This window comes from Leucoraja erinacea, chromosome 17 (genome assembly GCF_028641065.1).
Source record: "Leucoraja erinacea ecotype New England chromosome 17, Leri_hhj_1, whole genome shotgun sequence".
Classification (NCBI taxonomy): Eukaryota; Metazoa; Chordata; class Chondrichthyes; order Rajiformes; family Rajidae; genus Leucoraja; species Leucoraja erinaceus.
The window spans coordinates 18,987,007-19,008,491 of NC_073393.1; the positions used below are offsets into that span (position 1 = coordinate 18,987,007).

The 21,485-nt window shown below is 41.3% G+C and overlaps 1 protein-coding gene across 11 annotated transcripts in view; it reads right to left on the reverse strand.

Annotated features, from left to right (window-relative positions):
* Positions 1-21,485, reverse strand: part of cnot1 (CCR4-NOT transcription complex, subunit 1) — a 145,052-nt gene that overhangs the window by 67,009 nt on the left and 56,558 nt on the right. For 7 of the 11 annotated variants that reach the window (XM_055648724.1, XM_055648723.1, XM_055648722.1 and 4 more), the window contains 9 exons: positions 21,052-21,179; positions 20,644-20,884; positions 18,877-18,996; positions 18,101-18,193; positions 13,685-13,807; positions 11,719-11,870; positions 9,650-9,800; positions 9,150-9,351; positions 4,521-4,664 (listed from right to left, as the gene is read on the reverse strand). In XM_055648724.1, coding sequence (XP_055504699.1) covers positions 4,521-4,664; positions 9,150-9,351; positions 9,650-9,800; positions 11,719-11,870; positions 13,685-13,807; positions 18,101-18,193; positions 18,877-18,996; positions 20,644-20,884; positions 21,052-21,179 — 1,354 coding nt within the window. The remainder of the gene's footprint in view (positions 1-4,520; positions 4,665-9,149; positions 9,352-9,649; positions 9,801-11,718; positions 11,871-13,684; positions 13,808-18,100; positions 18,194-18,876; positions 18,997-20,643; positions 20,885-21,051; positions 21,180-21,485) is intronic. The other 4 variants (XM_055648726.1, XM_055648731.1, XM_055648725.1 and 1 more) reach the window with 3 other exon arrangements.

The following is a 21,485-nucleotide window of genomic DNA, read 5'->3' on the forward strand; positions in this document are numbered from 1 at the left end:
AGAGAGAGAGAGAGAGAGAGAGAGAGAGAGAGACAGAGAGAGAGAGAGAGAGAGAGAGAGAGAGAGAGAGAGAGAGAGAGAGAGAGAGAGAGAGAGAGAGAGAGAGAGAGAGAGAAAGGAGAGAGAGAGAGAGAGGAGGAGAGAGAGAGAGAGAGAGAGAGAAGAGAGAGAGAGAGAGAGAGAGAGAGAGGAGAGAGAGAAGAGAGAGAGAGACAGTAGAGAGAGAGAGAGAGAATAGGGAGAGAGGAGAGAGAGAAGGAGAGAGAGACAGAGAGGAGGAGAGAGGGAGAGAGAGAGAGAGAGAGAGAGAGAGATAGACAGAGAGGGAGGAGAGAGAGAGGGGAGAGAGAGAGACAGAGAGAGAGAGGAGAGAGAGAGAGAGAGAGAGACTTCCAAGTCGCAGGTAAATTCCCGTGCCTTATTTGTGGTACAAAATAGCGTCTTCATTGCCGGGAAATACGTAACCAGTTTATACTTCAATGCAAAAATGGAAATTGTTGCGATTTGGTGAATTTTGATAGGATACCCAAACAGAAATCAGCTAATTCAACACTAATGGAATAGATACAACATCTGCATTTAGTTTTGCATCATTTTTCATCTAAATACATTTTTTTTTTAAGTGTGTTCAATTATTTGAAAATGAAAACTCTGGCATTGAAAAAGTCCAACACGGACATACATTTCACAAACATGCAGACAAGCATTCATAACAGTCATGCATCCATTATTAAAACCTGGAAAAGTGCTCAAAATAGGGAAGTTTATTCCTCATCATTGGCAATAGTTAGCAATACTGTCCACTAATTTAAACTGCAGAAGGACAAACCTTTTGCAACAGACATCAACCTTTACACATTATTTCCCATCATCCTCTTCCCTCCCTATAGAAAACATTAGTGATAATCTCCATCGGATCATCTTTGGACTACCTATTGCTCCTGACTAGATGAACTGGAAATTCAAAAGTACCTGGTCCAACGAGTAATGATTTCCATAATTTTATCACTGAACCCAAACCCCATCCACAAGTCTGCTGCTAGATTTTGATTCTTCTCAAAACCTGCTTAAATTCCCTTAGCTACTAATAATTTCCCGTGCAAAAAAAGTTACAGAGCAGATTCATCAGGTTGAAGATAGATAGCAGATAGAAAGATCCGTTAATGGGTTTAAAACCGTCGGTATACATTGCTCCATTACAAAGTAATGATCGTACTAATGGTACACGATCTACACCAAAGCATCATCAGCCAAACATTGGCATTAACGGTTTGGGTAAAAGCAAATGTAGTATAGCAATGGTTGTTAATTTGTGGAGGATTGCAGAGCAAGAATCATCCTAAGAAGTAAATTGCTGAAAAACTGCTTAAAACCAAATGAACGTCCTCGTACACAAATAAAATTAACATGCAAATAGCAGATAAGTCGATTTGTATGTCGGGGTTTACTGCAAAGGTATAAGGGTTGGAAATTCTTGCTGCAATGGTATAAAATACAAGTGAGATCACATCAGAGTAGCTTGTGCATTTTTGTTCCCTGTATTTACAGGAGGAAATGCCTGCCTACAGGCTCCCTAGACTAATTGCCTACCAGAATGAATTATGGGTGAGCTTATCGTAACTATTTAGTGCTGATCCCACTGAAACAGTCAAAATCTAGAGGTACTGACCAGATGCAAGAAAACATAAGCATTTGTTGGCCACCTAGCTCTTCAAATCTGCCCCACCATTTCAACATGATCATAGCTGAACTGTACCAGGTCTCTATTCTTCTGTGCCAGATTCCCATAGCTCTCATAACATTTCAAAAATGTACCTTCCTCCTCCTTCCATAACTCTAGTGATCCAGGCTACACAAAGCTCTGGCAAGGGAATTCTGGAGGAACAGTACCTCGCATTTTGCTTGGGTTGCTTACAACCCAACAATATGAACAGTGAATTCTCCAATTTAAAGTAAAGCCGCCTCCCCACCACCTGTGCCCTACATCTTTCCTGTGCCCTACATCCGGTGCACACCCATATCTCTCCCCATCCAACCCAATCACTCTTTCTTCTCCATTGTACACTTATCTCCCAACTCCAAGACCCTGATTTCCCTTTTATCCCCTCTCACATATATCCCTCCGGCTTTACATTTCACTCCCCTTCTCTCATCTGACACCCTTGCTCCATTTCACCTCTCGCCTTCGTCACTTACTCCACCTGGCTGTGAATCAAAGCCCCTCACCGGTTGATGGAGGAAATTCTGAAAATTGTGTGGAAGATGAGTAGTTTGTAATATGTTTAACCCAAGAGCTTACATACTGGGGAAAGATGATGTGGAAAAGAGGACAACAAAATGAAGAGGTAATAAATAGGTTTATAATGGTATTTAGATTCCACAACATAGCTAAGTTAAAATAAACATTTGGGGTTGTAAAACTAAGTAGAGAGCAATAAAACTGATCAGGGAGTAAGGATTTTGATTGTGCCCATTTGTTAGAAAAGTGGGAGAGTGGTTTTCTAAATAACAGGGAGTATAAGGGTAAAGATGTCTGGGGAAAGATAAAAATTAAAGGCAACAGAGACATTGATCAATGATGAATTATTTCAAAAATGTAGAATGCACATGTATCCATTGTGTCGTGAGAATATAACAATGCTATTGGTGCTGCGAATCTTTGAAACTATGGGTTCCCGGAGGGTTTCTCGGTTCGTACTGTTAAGACCTTGAATAATCTGACTTGTTTGAGAAAATCTCCTCCAGAGTTCTGAGATGTTTTATTGTGCGCCTATTCCTATCTGATGTGTGATTAAGAAGGCAACTAGGACCCACATGAACACCAAATTTAGGATGCAGGTTAATCATAAAATTCCCCCCAACACCTGAATTCACCCATCACGTGACAGGCTTTGTCACTTATTTTCAAGCTTTCTTCCCGCTACTACAAACAACCTGAAGAGCCCCAACCTAAATATTGTCTGTCCATTCCCGCCACAGATTTTGCCTGACCTGCCCAGTTCCTCCAGCACTTTTTGTTTTGGCCTTATATCAACTATTTCTGTTCTAATTTCTTCCACATGCTTGTTTTAGACTGGAGTTTTGTGCACTTCTATGTGTTTTTAAATTATTCATATGACGAGGTTCAAATTAGAACATTCCGCAACACTTAAACCATTTTATCGTCATCCCTTAGTCATGGCAGAATTCCAGACCTGAGATCTGTTCGTAACCCAAGCAGTCCGCAAGTCAGAAATAGGGCTGTAATCTGAATTTGCAAGTGACGGAAGATGCTGGAACCCCACAGCAGCTGGTAAATCCATTCCACCACTAAACTACCAAATAAATACTCAATCGTATGTACTGGTCGGATGTTCATAAGCAGGGGAAGATCTGTACTCTGCAGCATCAGAATTGCCTTCCCTAAAATACAATCATGGCCAGAGTATTATCCAAGCTGCACAGCAGATGAGCTTGCAGAGATATAAATTCTCTCCTCTCCTTCCCCCCACCCCCCCCTTGGATTTTAGATTTATTTGCAAAACAATTCTGATAATTGAAACAAATTACTTGTTTTGGATTTAGATAGTTACATTTCAGCTAATTTAATAATCATGGATTCACAGGCATTTTTATCAAGATTATCACCCAGAGAGTTGTGAATTTGTGGAATTCTCTGCCTCAGAAGGCACTGGGTGCATTCAAAAGAAAATTAGAGAGAGCTGTTAGGTCTAACGAAATCCAGGGATATGGAGAGAAGGCAGGAACGGGATACTGATTGTAGATGATCAGCCATGATGGTCATCTATGAATGTTCTACTCCTGCACCTATTGTCTATGTAGCTATGTATTCCAACCTTTCTTTAAAACAAAATAACCTGCAAAGTACAGAAAATGTTGGAAATATTGAAATAAATCAAATGGCACCAGCAGAGAGAAAAGTCTGACATTTTATATCCATGACCTCAAGGCTAAGAAAAAAATTAAAGACAAATCTTAGTATGGGGAGATGAGAAATAAAGGAAATCAAGAGAGAAACCAGGAGGAGATTAAGTGACAGAAAAAGGCGATAGTGCAAGATAAGAGGGTGGCAACAGGGAATCCCCTTTTGATCACAGACCTTCCTCAACGCTCCCCTTTTGTTTGCGTCATAAAACCATCTTTTGTAATTTTATCTTAATTGTGATGAAAGGTCCAACTCAAAACACTAATATCTACCTCTTTTTTTAACTCCTGGATATTTCCAGCATTTTGCGTTTAATTTCAGATGTATTGTGAAATGAGATAAAAGTTTAAACTGTAGCGAGTGCACATTAGGATACTGAAATTGTCCCAGGCTTTAACAAAATAAAATAAAATACCCACTGGCAGAATTTTTTTAACAAAACCAGTACACAAACCTAATACCCCAAATGACTGAATTATTATTTAAGGAAACCTATTTTGAGTCTTCATTGGATACATAATTGAGTGAACTGAACCAAACCAATAGAATAAGCTATGCCACACTCACAACAGTCACAGACAACACAACCACTTACAAGGTTTCATCTTACTCTGCTGGAATGTTTGTGGGTTCAGTCCAGATGTGCTCATCTTTCGCTGCCCAAAAGGGTCAGTGTTCACAGTTGGTAGTGCAAGTCCACCAGTTCCCATGCCAGTCAAACTCCCTGTGCCCAAACTTCCTGTAGGTATAAAATCAAGTAATGTTTCCCATCAAATCTTTGGTGCTTTTATCTTTATGCCTAAGGAAGTTAAACAAGGCCATGAGCACAACATGCATTATTTATTTATTTTCAAAACGGTCAGAAGGAATTTTATAATGTAGCATTCTCCTCATCTACTCCCTTTTCAGTACAATCCCTATGAGTAAAACAATATCCTTCAAAATTGGCCACCGGGATGTTTAGATTGCAAGATATTGTACAATCAACTGACAAACTCAGAATAAGCCAAGCTCTTCAGAGATCTTCTTGCCTCAGCGGGAAATATTTCCACAAGGATTGTGAATTATGTACCATTTTCACATTCATCTTAGAAGCTTGAGACGAGGAAATATTAGCCAGTTAACATATTGTTGTGCCACCCTTGAAGCAAATTAACATGGCAAATTTTAAAACCTGGGTTTGTTCTCTAGGAAGTCTGCACATTGATCAATGTTGATATATTTCCTTCTCCCACTCCCCCCCCCTCCCCCCACGAGATTCTGATCCAGATCTTCTGATATTCAGAGAGCAAAAATTAATGCTCAACCCTATACATTAAATACTTCAATAAAATCAAAATGTAAAAGCAAAGTTCCCCATGTTACTAAATTGCACATTTTTGGCAGCACACGGGTCAATGAGGTAGAGGGGAATGATTGCTGATGTGAACCAACTAACCATTCCCAGGCAACATGCTGAGAAATGTCAAGACCATCAAGCACTTGAGTGTACAGATAAGGGCTCAGGTTGACTGAAGGCACTATATAATGAAATGTGAAGACAAGAAAACCTAATTCGATTGTCACTTTTAAATGTTTTGCTATTTTATTTATTCCAAACAATGACAGAAAACTTAGTTTGGGATGGTTCCGTTGTTCAGATAACCGATTGTTGTTCGATTATGGGCATGAGAACAAACATGCTCTAAAGGCTCTATTTTGATGCACGAGGATGCATTGAACATCACTCAGAGAACTGCAGTGCATATTTGCAAAGGCAAGTCAATTATAGGTTTACAAAAATACCCTCATCACATTTCAATATTTCTCAGTATTTGTTAACACATGTTTTCTGCCCCAATAAAAGCACTGGCTTCTTTTTGGTTAGTGGAGACCCCAGGATTGCATCCGTGGCTTCAAAACATCCTCAAATTTCTTGGAGCCCCAGATTTTAAAAGTATTGCCAAGAAAAAAACAAAATACAAATTAGAAAATGCAACATTATTACTAGATCACAACCAGATTTGGCATCTCCAGCCTGCTCTGCAATTCAATAGTCCATGGCTGATTTGAATGTAAGCTTAACTTCACATTCCCATCTACTAACATTAACCTTGCACTTCCTTATTTATCAAGAATCTTTCTACCTACTATTCAACAATATATATTTATTCTTCTCAAAGGACAATGGAAGCATCGTTCCAAAGATTCTTTGTATAAAAAATCTGCCCATCTGCTACAGTAATTGAACAGTATGAGTAGTAATGCATTTATTTTCCATATGAAAAAAGTGCACTCTATAGGGCCCTTTAAATTATTTCTTCCAAAATCTCCCAAAAATTCCCCCTCCAGTTTTTAAATTACCACCTTCAGAACACAGTTTTGCATTCTACATACCAGATGCAAAATAAAATTATGTAATTCCAGCAGGAGTAAGTTGAAGGATGTGGAATTAGCACACCATTCTGTAGAGCTTGGAAATAAATACAGGCCAGACTGTGAAAGGCAATTGAAGAGCCATACATGAAACTTGAGATCTGAATACAAATACTATTAAGTCTGATATTCAGAACAACTCATCCAGAGATACAGCAGCTAGTTTGGTAAAAGATGGTATTGGAAGCTGTTTCGGAGCAGGAATTTCAGAACAACACGATTCCAGTTTCCTCAAATGGATACCCAAAAAAACAAATCGGCATTGTGGTGCAGTGGTAGAGTTGTTGCCTTACAACCCCAGAGATATGGGTTCGATCCTGACTACCGGTGCTGTCTGTACGGAGTTTGTACGTTTTCCCCCATGACTGTGTGGGTTTTCCCCGGGTGCTCGGGTTTCCTCCCACACTCCAAATATGTATCAGTTTGTAGGCTTTGGTAAAAATTGTAAATTGTCCCTGCAGTGTAGGATAGTGCTGGGCGGCGCGGACTCGGTGGGCCGAAGGGTCTGTTTCCGCGCTTCATTTCTAAATTTCTAAACTAAAAGTCCTACTCCCAGTACAGGTGCACAACCTTTTATCCGAAGATCCAAATAACGAAAAGCTCCGAATAGCTGACATTTTTTCGGTCCTTGAAGAAAGGTCCTTGAAGACGTTCACCGAGGGTGGCCCGCAGAGGTGACAGCGGAACCTCCGGTCGGTCCTCGAAGAAAGGGGAACTAAATCCCCATTCATAAAAGAGAAGGTGAGGGTATATTGCGCGGGAGGGTTAATAATTGACAATCTGCTGCTGCCTGCCCGCTGAGTTAAAAGGTTCCCACGGTAAACTCACGATACACAGTGTATCGTGAGTCTGCGTGGGAACTTTTTAAACTCAGCGGGCAGGCAGCAGCAGATTGTCGCTCCCTTCAGTTCCACCCCACCTACACCCCTCTGCTTCCCGGCCATGTGTGTGACCCCTTCCCTCCCCTCTCCAGCTCCCCGCCCATTGCACCGGCGCGGGGGCTTTGCACTGTCTTTACGTCGGCGATGCCAGCAGGTCAGTACCAGTCACCGGAGACGTCAGGACCAACGGGACACCGACCCCCAGGCCCACTGCAAGCACGGAGATCCCAGAGACCCACAGCCAGCAGCAGCCCAGCCCCGTTCCAACTCCAGAGGAACACGAAGCTGAAGGTGTGCAAGGTACGTCTTGGTCTTGGGGTTGCGGATGAGGCGGCGCAGCTCGGGCTGTGACGTCTCCGGCCGCCCCCCTGTACAGGAGCTGAGACTGGGAACTGTGGGGTTGTTTGCAGTTGCAGAGGGAGGGGGCAAGGGCGGTACAGTTCCCAGTCTCAGCTCCAGTCCAGGGGGGTGGCCGGAGACGTCAGGACCAACGGGACACCGACTGCAAGCACGGAGATCCCAGAGACTCACAGCCAGCAGCAACTCTAGCCCAGCCCCGCTCCAACTCCAGAGGAACCCGGGTTGCGGATGAGGGGGCGCAGCTCGGGCTGTGGGCGAACTGCCACTTGTCGCTGTAGCGGCGCATCGGGGAGCGGGTTCCTGTTGGTCCTGACGTCTCCGGCCACCCCCCTGAACAGGAGCTGAGAGACGTCAGGACCACCAGAAGCCGCTCCCCGATGGGCCGCTACGGCGACAAGTGGCAGTTCGCCCACAGTCCGAGCTGCGCCCCCTCATCGGGACACCGACCCCCAGGCCCACTGCAAGCACGGAGATCCCAGATCAGCAACTCCAGCCCAGCCCCGCTCCAACTCCAGAGGAACACGCAGAAGCTGATGGTGTGCAAGTTACGTCTTGTTCTTGGGGTGGCGTAGCTCGAGCTGTGGGCGAACTGCCACTTGTCGTCGTAGCGGCCCATCGGGGAGCGGATTCCTCTGGAGTTGGAGGGACAGGGAGACACAGCGTCTTTTGAGAATGGTGGGCAATCACTTCCAAAGTTCTGCCCACACAGTCAGTACACCTCTCCTACACTTGTCTCCCGCACTAAGATCATCTCGCAGAGAATGATCCCAGCCTAACCCTCCCTATTCTCTCCTATTCTGCAAGAAAAAGACTACATTGAAGACTCAAACTCGCGATCGAGTAACTGCCGGGATCTAGGCGCAAACTCGCGATCTTGCGGATATGAGCCGAGCACTCTACCACCGAGCCAGCCGTTAAAATCTACGCTAAAAATCTTCCATTCCGAAAGCCGAAAATTCTGAATTACGAAAAGTGTCTGGTCCCAAGGCTTTCGGATAAAAGATTGTGCACCTGTACTGCCCTCTTATCCTTGTTGCTATAAAATGTCAAACAATCAAATTAAAAATTATTGATGCACGAGTCAACTTAATACTCTACAAACAATAAAAGTTAATTTGAAAAGAGGGAAAGTGTCCCACATAGTAGTGGTTTAAAAAGGTAAAATAAAGTCAAGTAGTTACAACATAGAAAAGCAATTAGTAATGCAAAAATACCTAGATTACAAACTGGAAATTAGTAATGAGAGATTTATTCATTGCATGACAGGAACCAGTGAAATACTTCAAAGCTCAAGAATAATGCTTTAAGAATACAGGCTAGAAAATAACCTGAATTCCATCATTAACAGAATGTGCCATTTCTACAATTGTTGGGAGCTACAGGTTAGGTCAAAATGTGCTTCAATAAAAAATGCAACTGAAATGTCACTAATTGTATTATAATTTAGCCTTTAGTAAACTAAAGTAGATTACTTAATAATGTGGAGACAGGCAAGTTATCGCCACTTATGTAGCCATAAAAATTAAACTACATTTAACCATGATCACCACAGCATTGCTATTTCTAACCTGGAATTTGGGACGGAAGAGTGCCGATACCACTGAAGGGAGTTGTCTGGTTTGGTGTTGAAAGTGGAGGAAAGGCTTTCGCTGGTGATTGTGGGGTGTTGAATGCAGAACTCAGGTTAGCTGTAAAACCCTGTATACTCGGAGTGAGGGATGCAGCTGGTCCACCAATTGTCAATGAAGCCATGCCAGACAAAGGATCAATCTATAAAGAGAGCACCAAGGTGGGAGATAAAATCAAAACCAGAGAAAATTATTAAAATTTAAAACATTTTGTATTACCATTTAACTACTAAAAATCTAAAGCAAAATAACCGATTGATAAATTGGAAACTGTTTTTTTAAACAGATTCTCTCTTTTCAACATTTGAGTGTAATTTTATCAATTTTTCAAATGTTAAATCTTCCTGTTTTTATTGATCAAAATTGCATAAGGACTTATCAGGTCCTGCATAAGCATATTAAAGAAACAGGACAATCTTGTACCATGTAACTATTTTTACCTGTACAGGCGACATGGTTTCTATACTGCTGGTACTAGGTGCGCGGACCTTGGGCATTACTCCTGGAGGTGGCTGGCGGGCTTTGTTCATGACGTTGCCACAGTTAGCCACCATTGTAAGAATAGTCTCCGATAGCTCCTGAGACACACTCCTGAGAGAAAAATAAATAGGAACGTTTAAAAAAGCCTTATAATTTGCAATATTTTTATCATGCAAAATAAAGTCAATGGCAACAGAATCTGATTAAACAAAATATCTGTAAAAGTGAAAACTAGTTGACCAGACCAAGCACAGATCAAACGTCAACAGATACAAACCTATAGCATGCTTTCTATTTCCATCAGAAGGTATGATGAAGCACATAGATGTTTTTGCAACCTATGGCAACAACCAGGGCTGGTGTAGGGAGCCTAAACTAACTGCCAATCCCTGCTAACAATAAAGTATTGTCAAACAGCTATAAATCCAAGCTGTGCATCAAGTTTTATCTATAACGTGACAATATAAATCCTGTCACTTTTAGTTTACATTCAATTTACCCATTAGAACAGGGCCTGAACTTTCCCAATGAATTACATATAAGAACATTTTGTATTTGTAGCTTGCAAATGTCTATTCTACAATAGAACATGCAACTTCTGAAAATCATCTGAAAATGATGGTTTTAAACTCTCAGTAATGCACAAACTGATAATTGTTTTTCTCAAGCAATTTTCTTTAGTCAATCGGCTGCATGGCTACTTTGTAAGTCATTTCATGAATAACACAGGACAGATACAAAAAGAAACAGTAACATTACTCCAAAGTCTGTCAAAATGTATTTTAAAAATCAGAATTGTATTTGCTTTAATAGCTTCTTCTGGTAACTCATTCCAGGTACATACTACCCTCTGAGGAAAAGCATTGTCCCTGCTCCATCTTCAATCTTTCCCCTCTTGTCTTAAGCTTGTGGCCTTTAGTTTTAGAATCCTCCATCCTTGGGAAAAGAGACTAAGTTCACTTTATTCATGTTCCTCATGATCACCTCGATAAGATCATCTCTATTAAGCTCAAAAACAAAACTTGTTTCGACATCATGTATCAGAAAGCCATATTATATGGAACAGTATCAGGGCTATTTTTTTTTAACTGAGATTTTATGTCTTTTTTTAAAGGCTTATGTGACCAGGAATATATTATTCCCTCTGTAACCCTTCCTGATGAAGGATCTCGACCTGAAACGTCACCCATTCCTTCTCTCCAGAGATGCTGCCAGTCCCGCTGAGTTACTCCAGCATTGTGTGTGTTATCTTGTATATTATTCCTTGTCTAGGTCACTAAGCATACATGCCTCTTGACTGGCAATTAAGTCACATTCACTTAGTTTGATATTGTGCCATTAATTTACCATCCGAGTGATAAATGCTGCTCCATTCAACATATTTCCCTCCCTAGTTCATTGAAGCACTATTGAATTTACCTCCTGCTACACACACCATGTATTCTGCTTTGTCTCAACCTCTCCCTTTAAACTATAAACCATAGTGTTCCACACCTAAATATACTCCCTGAAAATAGACAAATCTCACTTTCAATGTCCTCTTGACCCCACTCTATCCCAGTTTAAAGCCCATCAATGAACAGAATTATCCAGATCAACAGGTCACTGACAATTATCCAGTTAACAAGAGCCTTCACCAATAGAATAGCCTGCCTATTTAATAAAACAATTGCTGGAAAGACAACTTCTCTCATTTTGTTGTTTATGTTTCTTCTCCATTCTCTATTATGGTGGCTATAAAATAATTACAGTGAAATTATAGATTGCAAATCAGCTTCAAGATTACCTCAAACTTTAAAATGCCATATAATTTCAGCATTCTTGTCGCCAAAGTAACTTTCAGACGGCAGAGCACAAAACCTACATGCCTACATTGAGTTTTCTGTGAATGCAGCTAACCAGCTTGGATATAGACTTCCCATTTTATAATGCATCAGTGGAACACAAATAATTAAGAACTAGTAACTTGTGGCAATTGGGAAAAATATATTTTTTCTTTCAAAGGTAAAATTATAAAGTGTTTCCTTACCCTGCACAAGCCTGTAGGCAAGCCAGCATGGTAGCCAGTGTTTCAGGAGGAAGTTGAGCACTCTTGGGTTGTTCCTTTTCAGGAGCCAGCCCACCCATTATAGAAGGACACCGTCTCTTCAGGAACGTAACACATGCCTGGATAAATGGTTCCTAACAAAATAAAAATTCAGCTGAGACAGACATCTTATTCCAAGCTTCAATAATGGGTGAAGGAGGAAAACAAAGGAAGGAAAATAACCACCACAACTAATCACAAACATTTGTATTTCAGCTAAGAATGTCTTAAGACAAACAGCCACAGGTTAAGATTCAGGCATATGTTCTGCTGAGAGTCATCCAGCCCACTCATTAAATGAATGAAAAAATAAAAACACATTTGTCACATGTACCAAGGTACAGTGAAATGTTTTGTTTTGCCTACAATCTAGGCAGTACATAAGTGTCGCTAGGTGTAGGCACCGGCAAAGTTCCAGTAAAATGACTGGAAATCAACATCCAGGAACAGCAAGCAGAATCTTGCATTTGGTTTGTTCAGGTAGCTGTTCTGTGCTGTTCTATTTGCAACAAACCTTTCAAATACAAATATTTCACCTGCCTGTGTTTGGCCCGTATCCTTCTAAACCTGTCCTCTCCATGTAACTGTATAAAAGTGAGAGCTCCTGCAATTTCTTCTCCAGCTTCCCATGGTGTCCTTGAATATATCTGACACAGCACAGGATCTACCTTCATATGCGTCAGGACCTTCAGCACCTCTACAACCGCAATACCAAATGCTCTCAAGACATCTCCAGTGACTACCCCGAGTTCCTCCATACTCCTGTCTTTCTCCACAGTAAAAACAGAGGAGAAATACTCGTTGAGGACTTTGCCTTCACGCAGAGTTGATGCTTTGACTCCTGTGGGGTCGCGTTCTCTCTCTCTCTCTCTAGTTACCTTTTTTTCCCTTTATGTGCTTATACAATCTCTTGGGATTATCCTCAATACTATCTGCCAGAGGTATCTCCTGTCCCTTTTGCCTTTCCGATTTTTTTTTTTTAAGCTTAGTTCCCCCAAACTCCTTCAGGGACACACTTGATCCCAGTTGCCTATACCTGACCCATGCTTCCTTTTCACACTTGATCAAAGCCTCAATTTCCCTTGTAATCCAGGCTTCCTTGCGCTTGCCTGCCTTGCCCTTTACTCTACAGGGACGTGCATGTCCTGAATTCTTGTCAGCGCACTTAAAAACGTCCCACTTCCCTGACGTTCCTTTTTCATCAAACAACCAACTCCAAACAACTTGAGAGGGTTCCTCTGATGCTCTCAAAGTTGGCCTTGTTCCAATTTAGCTTTTTAACTCGTGGTCCATCAGTATCCATAACAATTCTAAACCTAATAGAACAGTGTCCGTTGGTCCCAAAAGGCTCATCCACGAACACTTCATCCACTTGCCCATCCCAATTTCCCAAGACTAGATCAAGTGTTGCCCTCTCCCAGGTGGGTCCTTTACATATTGCCGGAGGAAATTCTCCTGAACATTTGACAAATTCCACCTCGTCTAAACCTGTTGCACTATGACATTCCTAGACAATGCTGTGAAAGTTTAAATATCCTACTACAACAACCTTATTAGACCTGCAGCTGCACGCAATCTCCTGACACATTTGCTCTTCTGATTCCCGTTGACTATTTGGGGGCCTGTAGTACACCTCAGCAAGGTGACCATCCCTTTCTTGTTCCTCAGCTCTGATGCTATTTCATTTTTGTTCAGCAACATGCTATTCTGCACAAATTATACAGTCCAAAATTATCAGCAAATTGAAAGTGATTGAGGCATTTCCCTATATCGTTACGTTTATAGTAAATTCCAAGTGCACAAATTTAACATTAAAAATTTTGTGATTTAATAAAGATTGCTCAATTAACAACATATCCTCAGAATGAATACAACAATTCAAATAAAAACATTAGCACTGATACCTTACCCCATGTTCGCGGATTTTATCAGTCAACCATTTATCAAGTTTGAGGTATTCTCGGCGAGATGCAAGTGCAGCAAGGTCAATAACAAAGGCAAACGGAGTACCATTTAGCAGCATAGACAAGGCCTGTATAGGAAAACCATGACATTTTCACATTCGAATTTAGCTGCAAATTCTCGAATCTTCAAAGTTCTCCGGCTTTAAAACAATTTATAAAGATGGCAGTGTAAAATGTCTAGCTCCCGAATCTGATAGAATTATATCCCAGGTGTTCATGAAACATGCCATAAATGGCTGCTCATTTCTACAAACTTCAAAATGTTCTCGAGTTCATCAGAAGATACTAATCTAAGTAGCCCAATGTGGACCTATTTTAAATAAGATGCCTACGTGTACAATACCTCAGCAGCAATAAGGTAAAGGCACTGAAGGCACTAAAACCAGATTATAATTCTCTTGTCTCTGTGCCCTACATCCCACTGGAAGTGTCGAATCCATTTATGGTTTGGCTGCATGCTGCAATTTGTCCCATTCAAAAATTACAAACTGGACAAGGTCCATAAGGAAATAATATTTAAAACAAATTTGTAGCTTCAGTTGCACAAATCTCTGTAAATTAATCCCAATTTCCTTGCATTCAATTTCATTGAGTTGAAACTACATAAGCTTCATCCTGAATGTTCCCATGAAAATCAAGCTCAACTGACTCCAGCATAATAATTACATTTTTCATACCTCTATTCTTACAGGTGAAAGGCCTTCGAGAGACAGACAGAACAGCGCATTCAAAGTTTACATTCTATGAAAGTGCTTATCATTTCCCTACTCAACTGACTACCGGAGTGGAGCTAGCAGATAGAAACACATAAGCGATAATTCATTACTTTGTGAATTTAGTTTTGCCATCAGAATGACTAATACTCCTCACTGCAAAATATTTTTTCTCTCTCCCAACACTACCTCCCCCAACACATCCAAAAAAATCAATACTGAAAAACTCCAGATGTATGAAAAAAAATTGCTGCTACTATTGAGCCCATGAGTTTGATAGGGCACAATGAATGAGGTAGATGTGAGAGGCTATTTGTTCATGGAAAAATCTAGAACAAAGGTGTCAGAATGGGGGATTGGGGGGTTACTTTTTTTTTTTAAAACAGGGAACAGGAAACACTTTTCTCAGAATCAAGAATCTTTGAAATTCTCTGTGCCAGAACATTGCACTGGATATAAGTCACTGGATATTTTCAAGGTTTAGCTAAACAGATTTTCAGTCATATGGAAGTTAAGGACTATGAGTAGAAGGCTAGTAAGTGGAACAGAGTCCAACATCGGATCAGATAATGTATTAAATGGATCCAGAAAGTTCATGGATCCAAATAGACCACTCCTGGTATTTTTTATTTTGTCATCAAATTTTCCTGGATATTAGTAACTCAAAAATCAATGAATTTGTGCAAAAAGATAGCCACTGGTGTTGAAGCAAAACTGCAAATGTTGGAATTGTGAGAAAAAAAATTGCTGGAAGCACCCCAACATGTCAGAATGTATCCATGGGTTGAAAAAAATTTTAAGTTTCAGACTTGCTTTGAAGGACCATGACGTACACCAATTACCTCTCTCAATCCGCAAGGATGCTTCTTGACTACTGAGTGCTTCCGATATTTTCTGTTTTTGTTGCCATTGCTGCCGCAGTGTTGAAGTTCTAACGGTCAAGCTGCACTCAAGTGGTAACATTTATTCAACTATCATTACTGAGATGCTCTAACCAGCAAGTTTATCTCCTGGTCAGTTGTGTCACGGTTGTATCATAATTCTACTCTGTGAGACGCAAGAACTATGTTGTTCATCCACCCAGAGCTGATAGAATATAAACAGTCTCGATGTTCGGATACAAACTTGGAAGAATGCTCCAACCAAGGAAAGTAATCTACACTTTCCAGGATCATGACGAGGATCTCTAATGTTGAGGGCAACATGGTTCAGAGGGATCAGGTCGAGTACAAAATCCATCCTCCCATATGCTTTGCTGAACACGTAAATTATACTTTAGTGCTCAGCTACCAGGCATATCAAACTTTTGCATTATCTGTACATTGCCACTCAACTACTGTGGATTGAGCAGAAATGCCTGGAGGATGTTATCTATGTTCCTACTTTAGGAATACTTTGGCCACTTGGGAGACACTTCACAAGATCATTATGACGACAACTACTGCAGCAGTCATCTAATTCCTTGAAAATGATCATTATCATCTCAGATCTCCTGACATGGTCTCTTTTTGAGGTAGACAAGATTTAACATCATGTTTCAAATAGCAGATGAAAAGTGTAGGAGAAGGCTGCCTGGCCCCTCAAGCTTACCACACTATTCAATGTGATCAAGGCAGATCTGCCAGATGACTTAACTTGTCTTCTGTCTAGTCTACATAGCTCTTTATTTGCCTATTGATCAATAAAAATCTACATTTTAAAAATAGCTCCAGTGTACTATCTTCTCCTCTCTGGATAGAGAATTTCATAGATTCACAACTCAGTAAGAAATCCCTACAAACCTCCGTTTTACAAGGCTGTTCGTTATATTCCTATAAATGTGCCCATGTAAGATTCCCCCACCAGTGGAAACATCTCAACATCAATCTTATCAAGCCTTCTTAGGATCTTATGTTTTAATAAGAATGCTCCTCATTCTTCTCCAAAGAATGGGGATTTAAACTCTTGGCAATAAATGAATGGAAAACCATCTTATCCCAGGAGTCGTCCAGACTACCTCCTTTGCTGGCATATCTGCATTAAGGGGACCACAATTGTACAAAGAGCTCCAAGTACAGCCTCAACAATACTCTGCGCAAGTGTAATAATATTTTCTATTTGTTTTTCCACTCCAACCCACCCATCTCCCCCAAGATAAAGGCCTTTGTGATTTGCCTTCTTAGTTATGAACTAACTTAGTTAGCACCTGCCCGCTACCTCAACCTGCCTACATTCTGTTGCAGTCTCATTGCAGCACCTTTATAATTGTGTGCTGTCAGCAAACCTTGATGTAGATAATAAATGTATTAGAATAACGTTAATAGTAAAGTAATTGAGAGCTAGGACTGATCTACTAGTTACAATTTTTCAATCCAAAAAGACCCAATTGTGTGTCTTCTCCGATAATGTTCTTCATCCAGTCAGACACACTTCCGCAAAAACTATTGGCACCCACACTTCTTCAAATACTTTCTGGAAACCCAAATGCACTATATGCCTATGTTCCTTTCCATTGATGCTGCTTGTTAAATGCTTAGCAAAGTTATTGAACATGACTTCCCTTTCATAAAACCACATTAACTTGATTTGATTACATTAATCTTTTCTCAATTACTAGCTGTTTCTTGTTTGGTTACAGACTCCAGCAACAGATGTTAAGCTAACTATAACCAGCTTCTGTTTTCCTGTTATTTATCTCCTTTCCTTCTTGAACAATGGCATCACAATCTCAGCTTTCCAATCTGCTGGCACCCATCAGAATTTAACAAAATCTGAAGATCTTCAACTAATAGCTCTACTGCCAATGCAGCCACTTCCTTTAAAACCTTTGGACCCACACCATCAGATTCCAACAACTTGTGTCTTTAGCACCAATAGATTTTTGGAATAAATGTCCCCGTGGGAATATTACAAGTTCTTCTCTCTTATCTGAAACTAGTCCATCTGTTATCCATGGACTGCTTACCACACTCTTCACTGTGACGACTGGTGCAAAGTGTTGGCTTAAATTATCAGCCTTTTCCTTTTCTCCCACCATTAATTCCACAATCACACTTCAGCTGTCCCACATTTCCCATGTCCATAGAAACTAGTTTTGTTACTTGCCATTTCATTCTCAGAATTAATTATTACCCTCCTTATTCATCCTCCACTGCTGATTCATAACAATTTCAGTTCTCTGGTCTACCATTAGCTTTTGCCATTTTACATGCTCTTGTTTTTGATTCTGCCTACTCTTGAGGCTTTGTTTCACCACTCATCGTAGTATTTTCAATCTCCAGAGAAGATCCAAGTACCTATACACGGCCCACATTTAATGATTATCCCAACTACTAGAGAAAGTAATGTTGAACCACTTTCTTGAACTGCTGCAGTTCATCACAAAAAAAATTACTCCCAGTTTATCTAGGTATGTGATCCAGGATTTAGATGCAACAATGTTGGAACAGTGAAATTATCTACGAGTCCTGGCCATATCCAATTAGGTGGAGAACTTGCATTTCGTGGTTTTCCCGTTCACCTATTCTCTTATGGTTAGTAAAGTTTACTGATTTTGGAGACATTGGGAAATGTCTTGTAGATTGCTGCAGTGCATCTTGTAGATATTACCCACTGCTGTGATGGAGAGATTTTAAGGGTGGTGGGTGGGATGCCAATCAAGCAGGCTACCTTGCCCTGGATGCTGTCAATTTTCTTGCGTGTGGTTGGTACCATACTCATCCAGCCAAGCGAAGAGAAGTCCATCTCACTCCCGACGACTGCCTTGTAACGGTGAAAAAATGAGGCAAGAACTGAGCAAGTCACTCAAAGCAGATCACCTGGTAACAAACCAGTTCTTGTAGTGCTGATATTTACATGCTTGGTCCAATTAAGCTTTTTGGGTATATGTGAACTGTGAACCCCCTCCCCCTACCCTATTCACCCTGAATGCCCATGAGAGGGTGAAGACCAAAAGAGATTGAATGACACAGGTGGGGATGTCACACGTGACATGGTCATGAAGGCTAATTCATACAAGCTGATCTATTTATAGGAGAAATAAACAGAAGATGAATGAAAACAGAGCAGATAAAAATCATTTTAGGGGCATGACAAAAGACAGCTGTCTTTTTATTTGTTTTTCAGCTGCTTTTTTTTGCTATCCAATTACTGCAGTGTTGTGTATCCTACATTGCCAACATTGTTTCTTCGCTCTCTCTTCATTCATTTCCTTCTATTTACATCTTCTCCGGACAGATCTCAGTATGCTGATTTATGGCCAGCCCACGTACGCCAATAACACGGAGAAAAAACCTTTATCCACATAAAATGCAAACAGACCAATCTGATGGATTTTAATTGTCTTAGCTTAATTTATATGAACCACAGGCTCTAGTTTGGAAATACCACCAATGCACTAAATACACCCACTAAAGAATATTGCGTTGGCTTGTGCATGTTTTTACCTTCAAGTCTTGAGCTACATCTAGAATGCGAGAGAGCTTGGCCTGATCATACTGCTCACCACGCATGTACCACTCTGCCATTGCGTGCATGATCAGTTGTCGGATTGAGGGAGATTGACCCTGTAAAATGGAAAAGAAACTTCACTAGGGGATATCACACATGCAGTTAAATGATAACTTGAAAAGATAACATTTTATTCTGGATTACAAAAGACACTCTGTTTACTTCACTGGACAGATTAAATCTGAGACATCAGACCTAACTTCTCAACTATCAAACAAGAGTTTTTGTTGATATCCAATCATCAGTGAGCAACATTTTATATTAGAGACACAAGGAACGGCAGGTACTGGAACCATGAGCGAAGCACAAAGTGCTCAAGGAGTTCAGCAGGTCATGCAGCACCTGTGGAGGGAATGGACAGGCAATGCCCATTCTGTTCTCCAGGCTGACTGTCCATTTCATCATGCTAGAGATGAATACAGGTACACAACCTTTTATCCGAAAGCCTTGGGACCAGACACTTCTCTGATTTCGGAATTTTTCAGATTTCGGAATGGAAGATTTTTAGCGGAGATTAGGTAGGTAGCGCGGGCGGCTTGAAAAGTCTGGAGCGGCTGCCTCCTCCCCAGAGACCGGGGAATTATTGTAAATCATTGCTTAAATGTTAGTCAGTTAGTTTGGAGGGATCTTGTGGTGTGGTCAGGGGGGGGGGGGGGGGGGGGGGGGGGGGGGGAAAGGGGGAAACTTTAATTCTTAGTCCCCTACCTGGTCAGAGAGGCGGGGAGCGGGCAATGCCTTACCGGGTCGCCGTGTAGTAAGCTCCGGAGCGCTGTGGCCACCGACTCCCAACATCGCGGAGCTGGGGTTGCGGGCGTCCGGCCGCGAACGGCGATGGATTTGGAGCACCGCGCAGCCAGGGGTAGAGTTGCCGGAGCCCACGGCGACCCGGTAAGACATTGCCCGCTCCCCGCCTCTCCGACCAGGTAGGGAATTAAGAATTAAAGTTTCCCCCTTCACCCCCCCTCACATAAAAGCCCTCCAAACTAACTGACTAACATTTAAGCAATGATTTACAGATGTTTAAGTGTCTCCCCGGTCTCCGGGGAGGAGGCAGCTGTTACAGTAGTACAGACCTGGGTTGACCGTGGGTCGTTTCGGGTCAAGTTTGGCGCCAAACGCGAGCTTTGGTGTGCAGGCGATATCCTGGAAAAAATGTCCAGTTTTCGGAGCTTTTCGGTTTCCGGAATTTCGGATAAAAGGTTGTGCACCTGTAGTACGTTTGCACATCATCAAGCAGTCCTCACACCTGTACACTGGATTTGTAGCCAATGTACTGACAAGTTGCTTTCTCCATGTACACTTCTATTATACTTCGAGGAAACGTTTCTCACTATTGTTTTCTACCCAAATGCCATTTGGCTATACAAGATGCACACATTTTCCATTCTGCGGAGATGGCTAATCCAGAGCATGCAAGTAGCACGTTGGCTACCCTGACACTTGACGTCAGATTGTGCCGCAAGTAGTAATACAGAATGGTATGAACTCTAATTTTAGGTATTTGCCCAACTTAATTCTTTGCACTGAAAGCCATTATAAAAATTCTAGTTAAGGATCTTCTGAAACTGTTCCTGTTAATGAACTACGAAAAGTTATCATGTGCTAATTAAATAGCTAACATGGTACAAAAATTTCAATGAACCCTTATCGCACAGTAACCAAGCATAAAGCCTAAATTTCTCAACAAAAAAAATAAAGCCTACCTGTCCGTGCCACGCATAGTGCAAGATAATGGCAGAATTCGGATGATTGCCCAGGAAAATTGGCATCAGTGTGGAAATCAGCTCATGTCGCAGAGTGTGCCAGGTTGGATTGATCTGGAGTAAGGACAGCACCAACATATCTGGACAGTGTTTGATGGGGAAGTTGAAGAGCTGTTTGACCTGCTCGTATTGTCCAAGCTCTGAAAGGCGCAGTAACGTCTCAATGAGGTCCAAGCTTTTCCTGCATGAAGGATAACACTGCGTCAGCAAAGACAAAACATTCAAAACATAACTACTGAGTCGAGAGTAGATCCAAACATTAAAGACATGCAATCAATGGTGTTTGCTGTTCTTCTGCTCTGCACAGCATCTCTACATGGTAACACGACTTTCAGGTGAAGTACATACCATGTAGCAATTTCCCGGTTGTCATCCTCTGGAGGGGCTTTCAAAATGTCCGTCACAACAGAATGACATGGGTAGTCAGCAAAACAGAAGACATCTGGGTTCATTAATGAGTGATGAATAAAGGAGAGCTAAAATAACAAAAAGGTGCAACTTAGTTATTTTAGGATACCCATGGCAAACCCAACCTCATCTCTTTCTTTTAAAAACAACGATTTCCCAATATATAAACCCCAGAATCTGACATTGACATCTTACATAGTGCACCTTTTGAAGGTGATTAGCCATGATTGAATGGTGGAGTAGATTTGATGGGCCGAATGGTCCAATCCTGCTCATATAACTTATGAATTTATTAACCTTTCACGAACCAGTTACCTACCCTCTCAAAGCATTGCAAGTTTCAAGTGAACCTTCTCCCTTTCCAGTACTTTTAA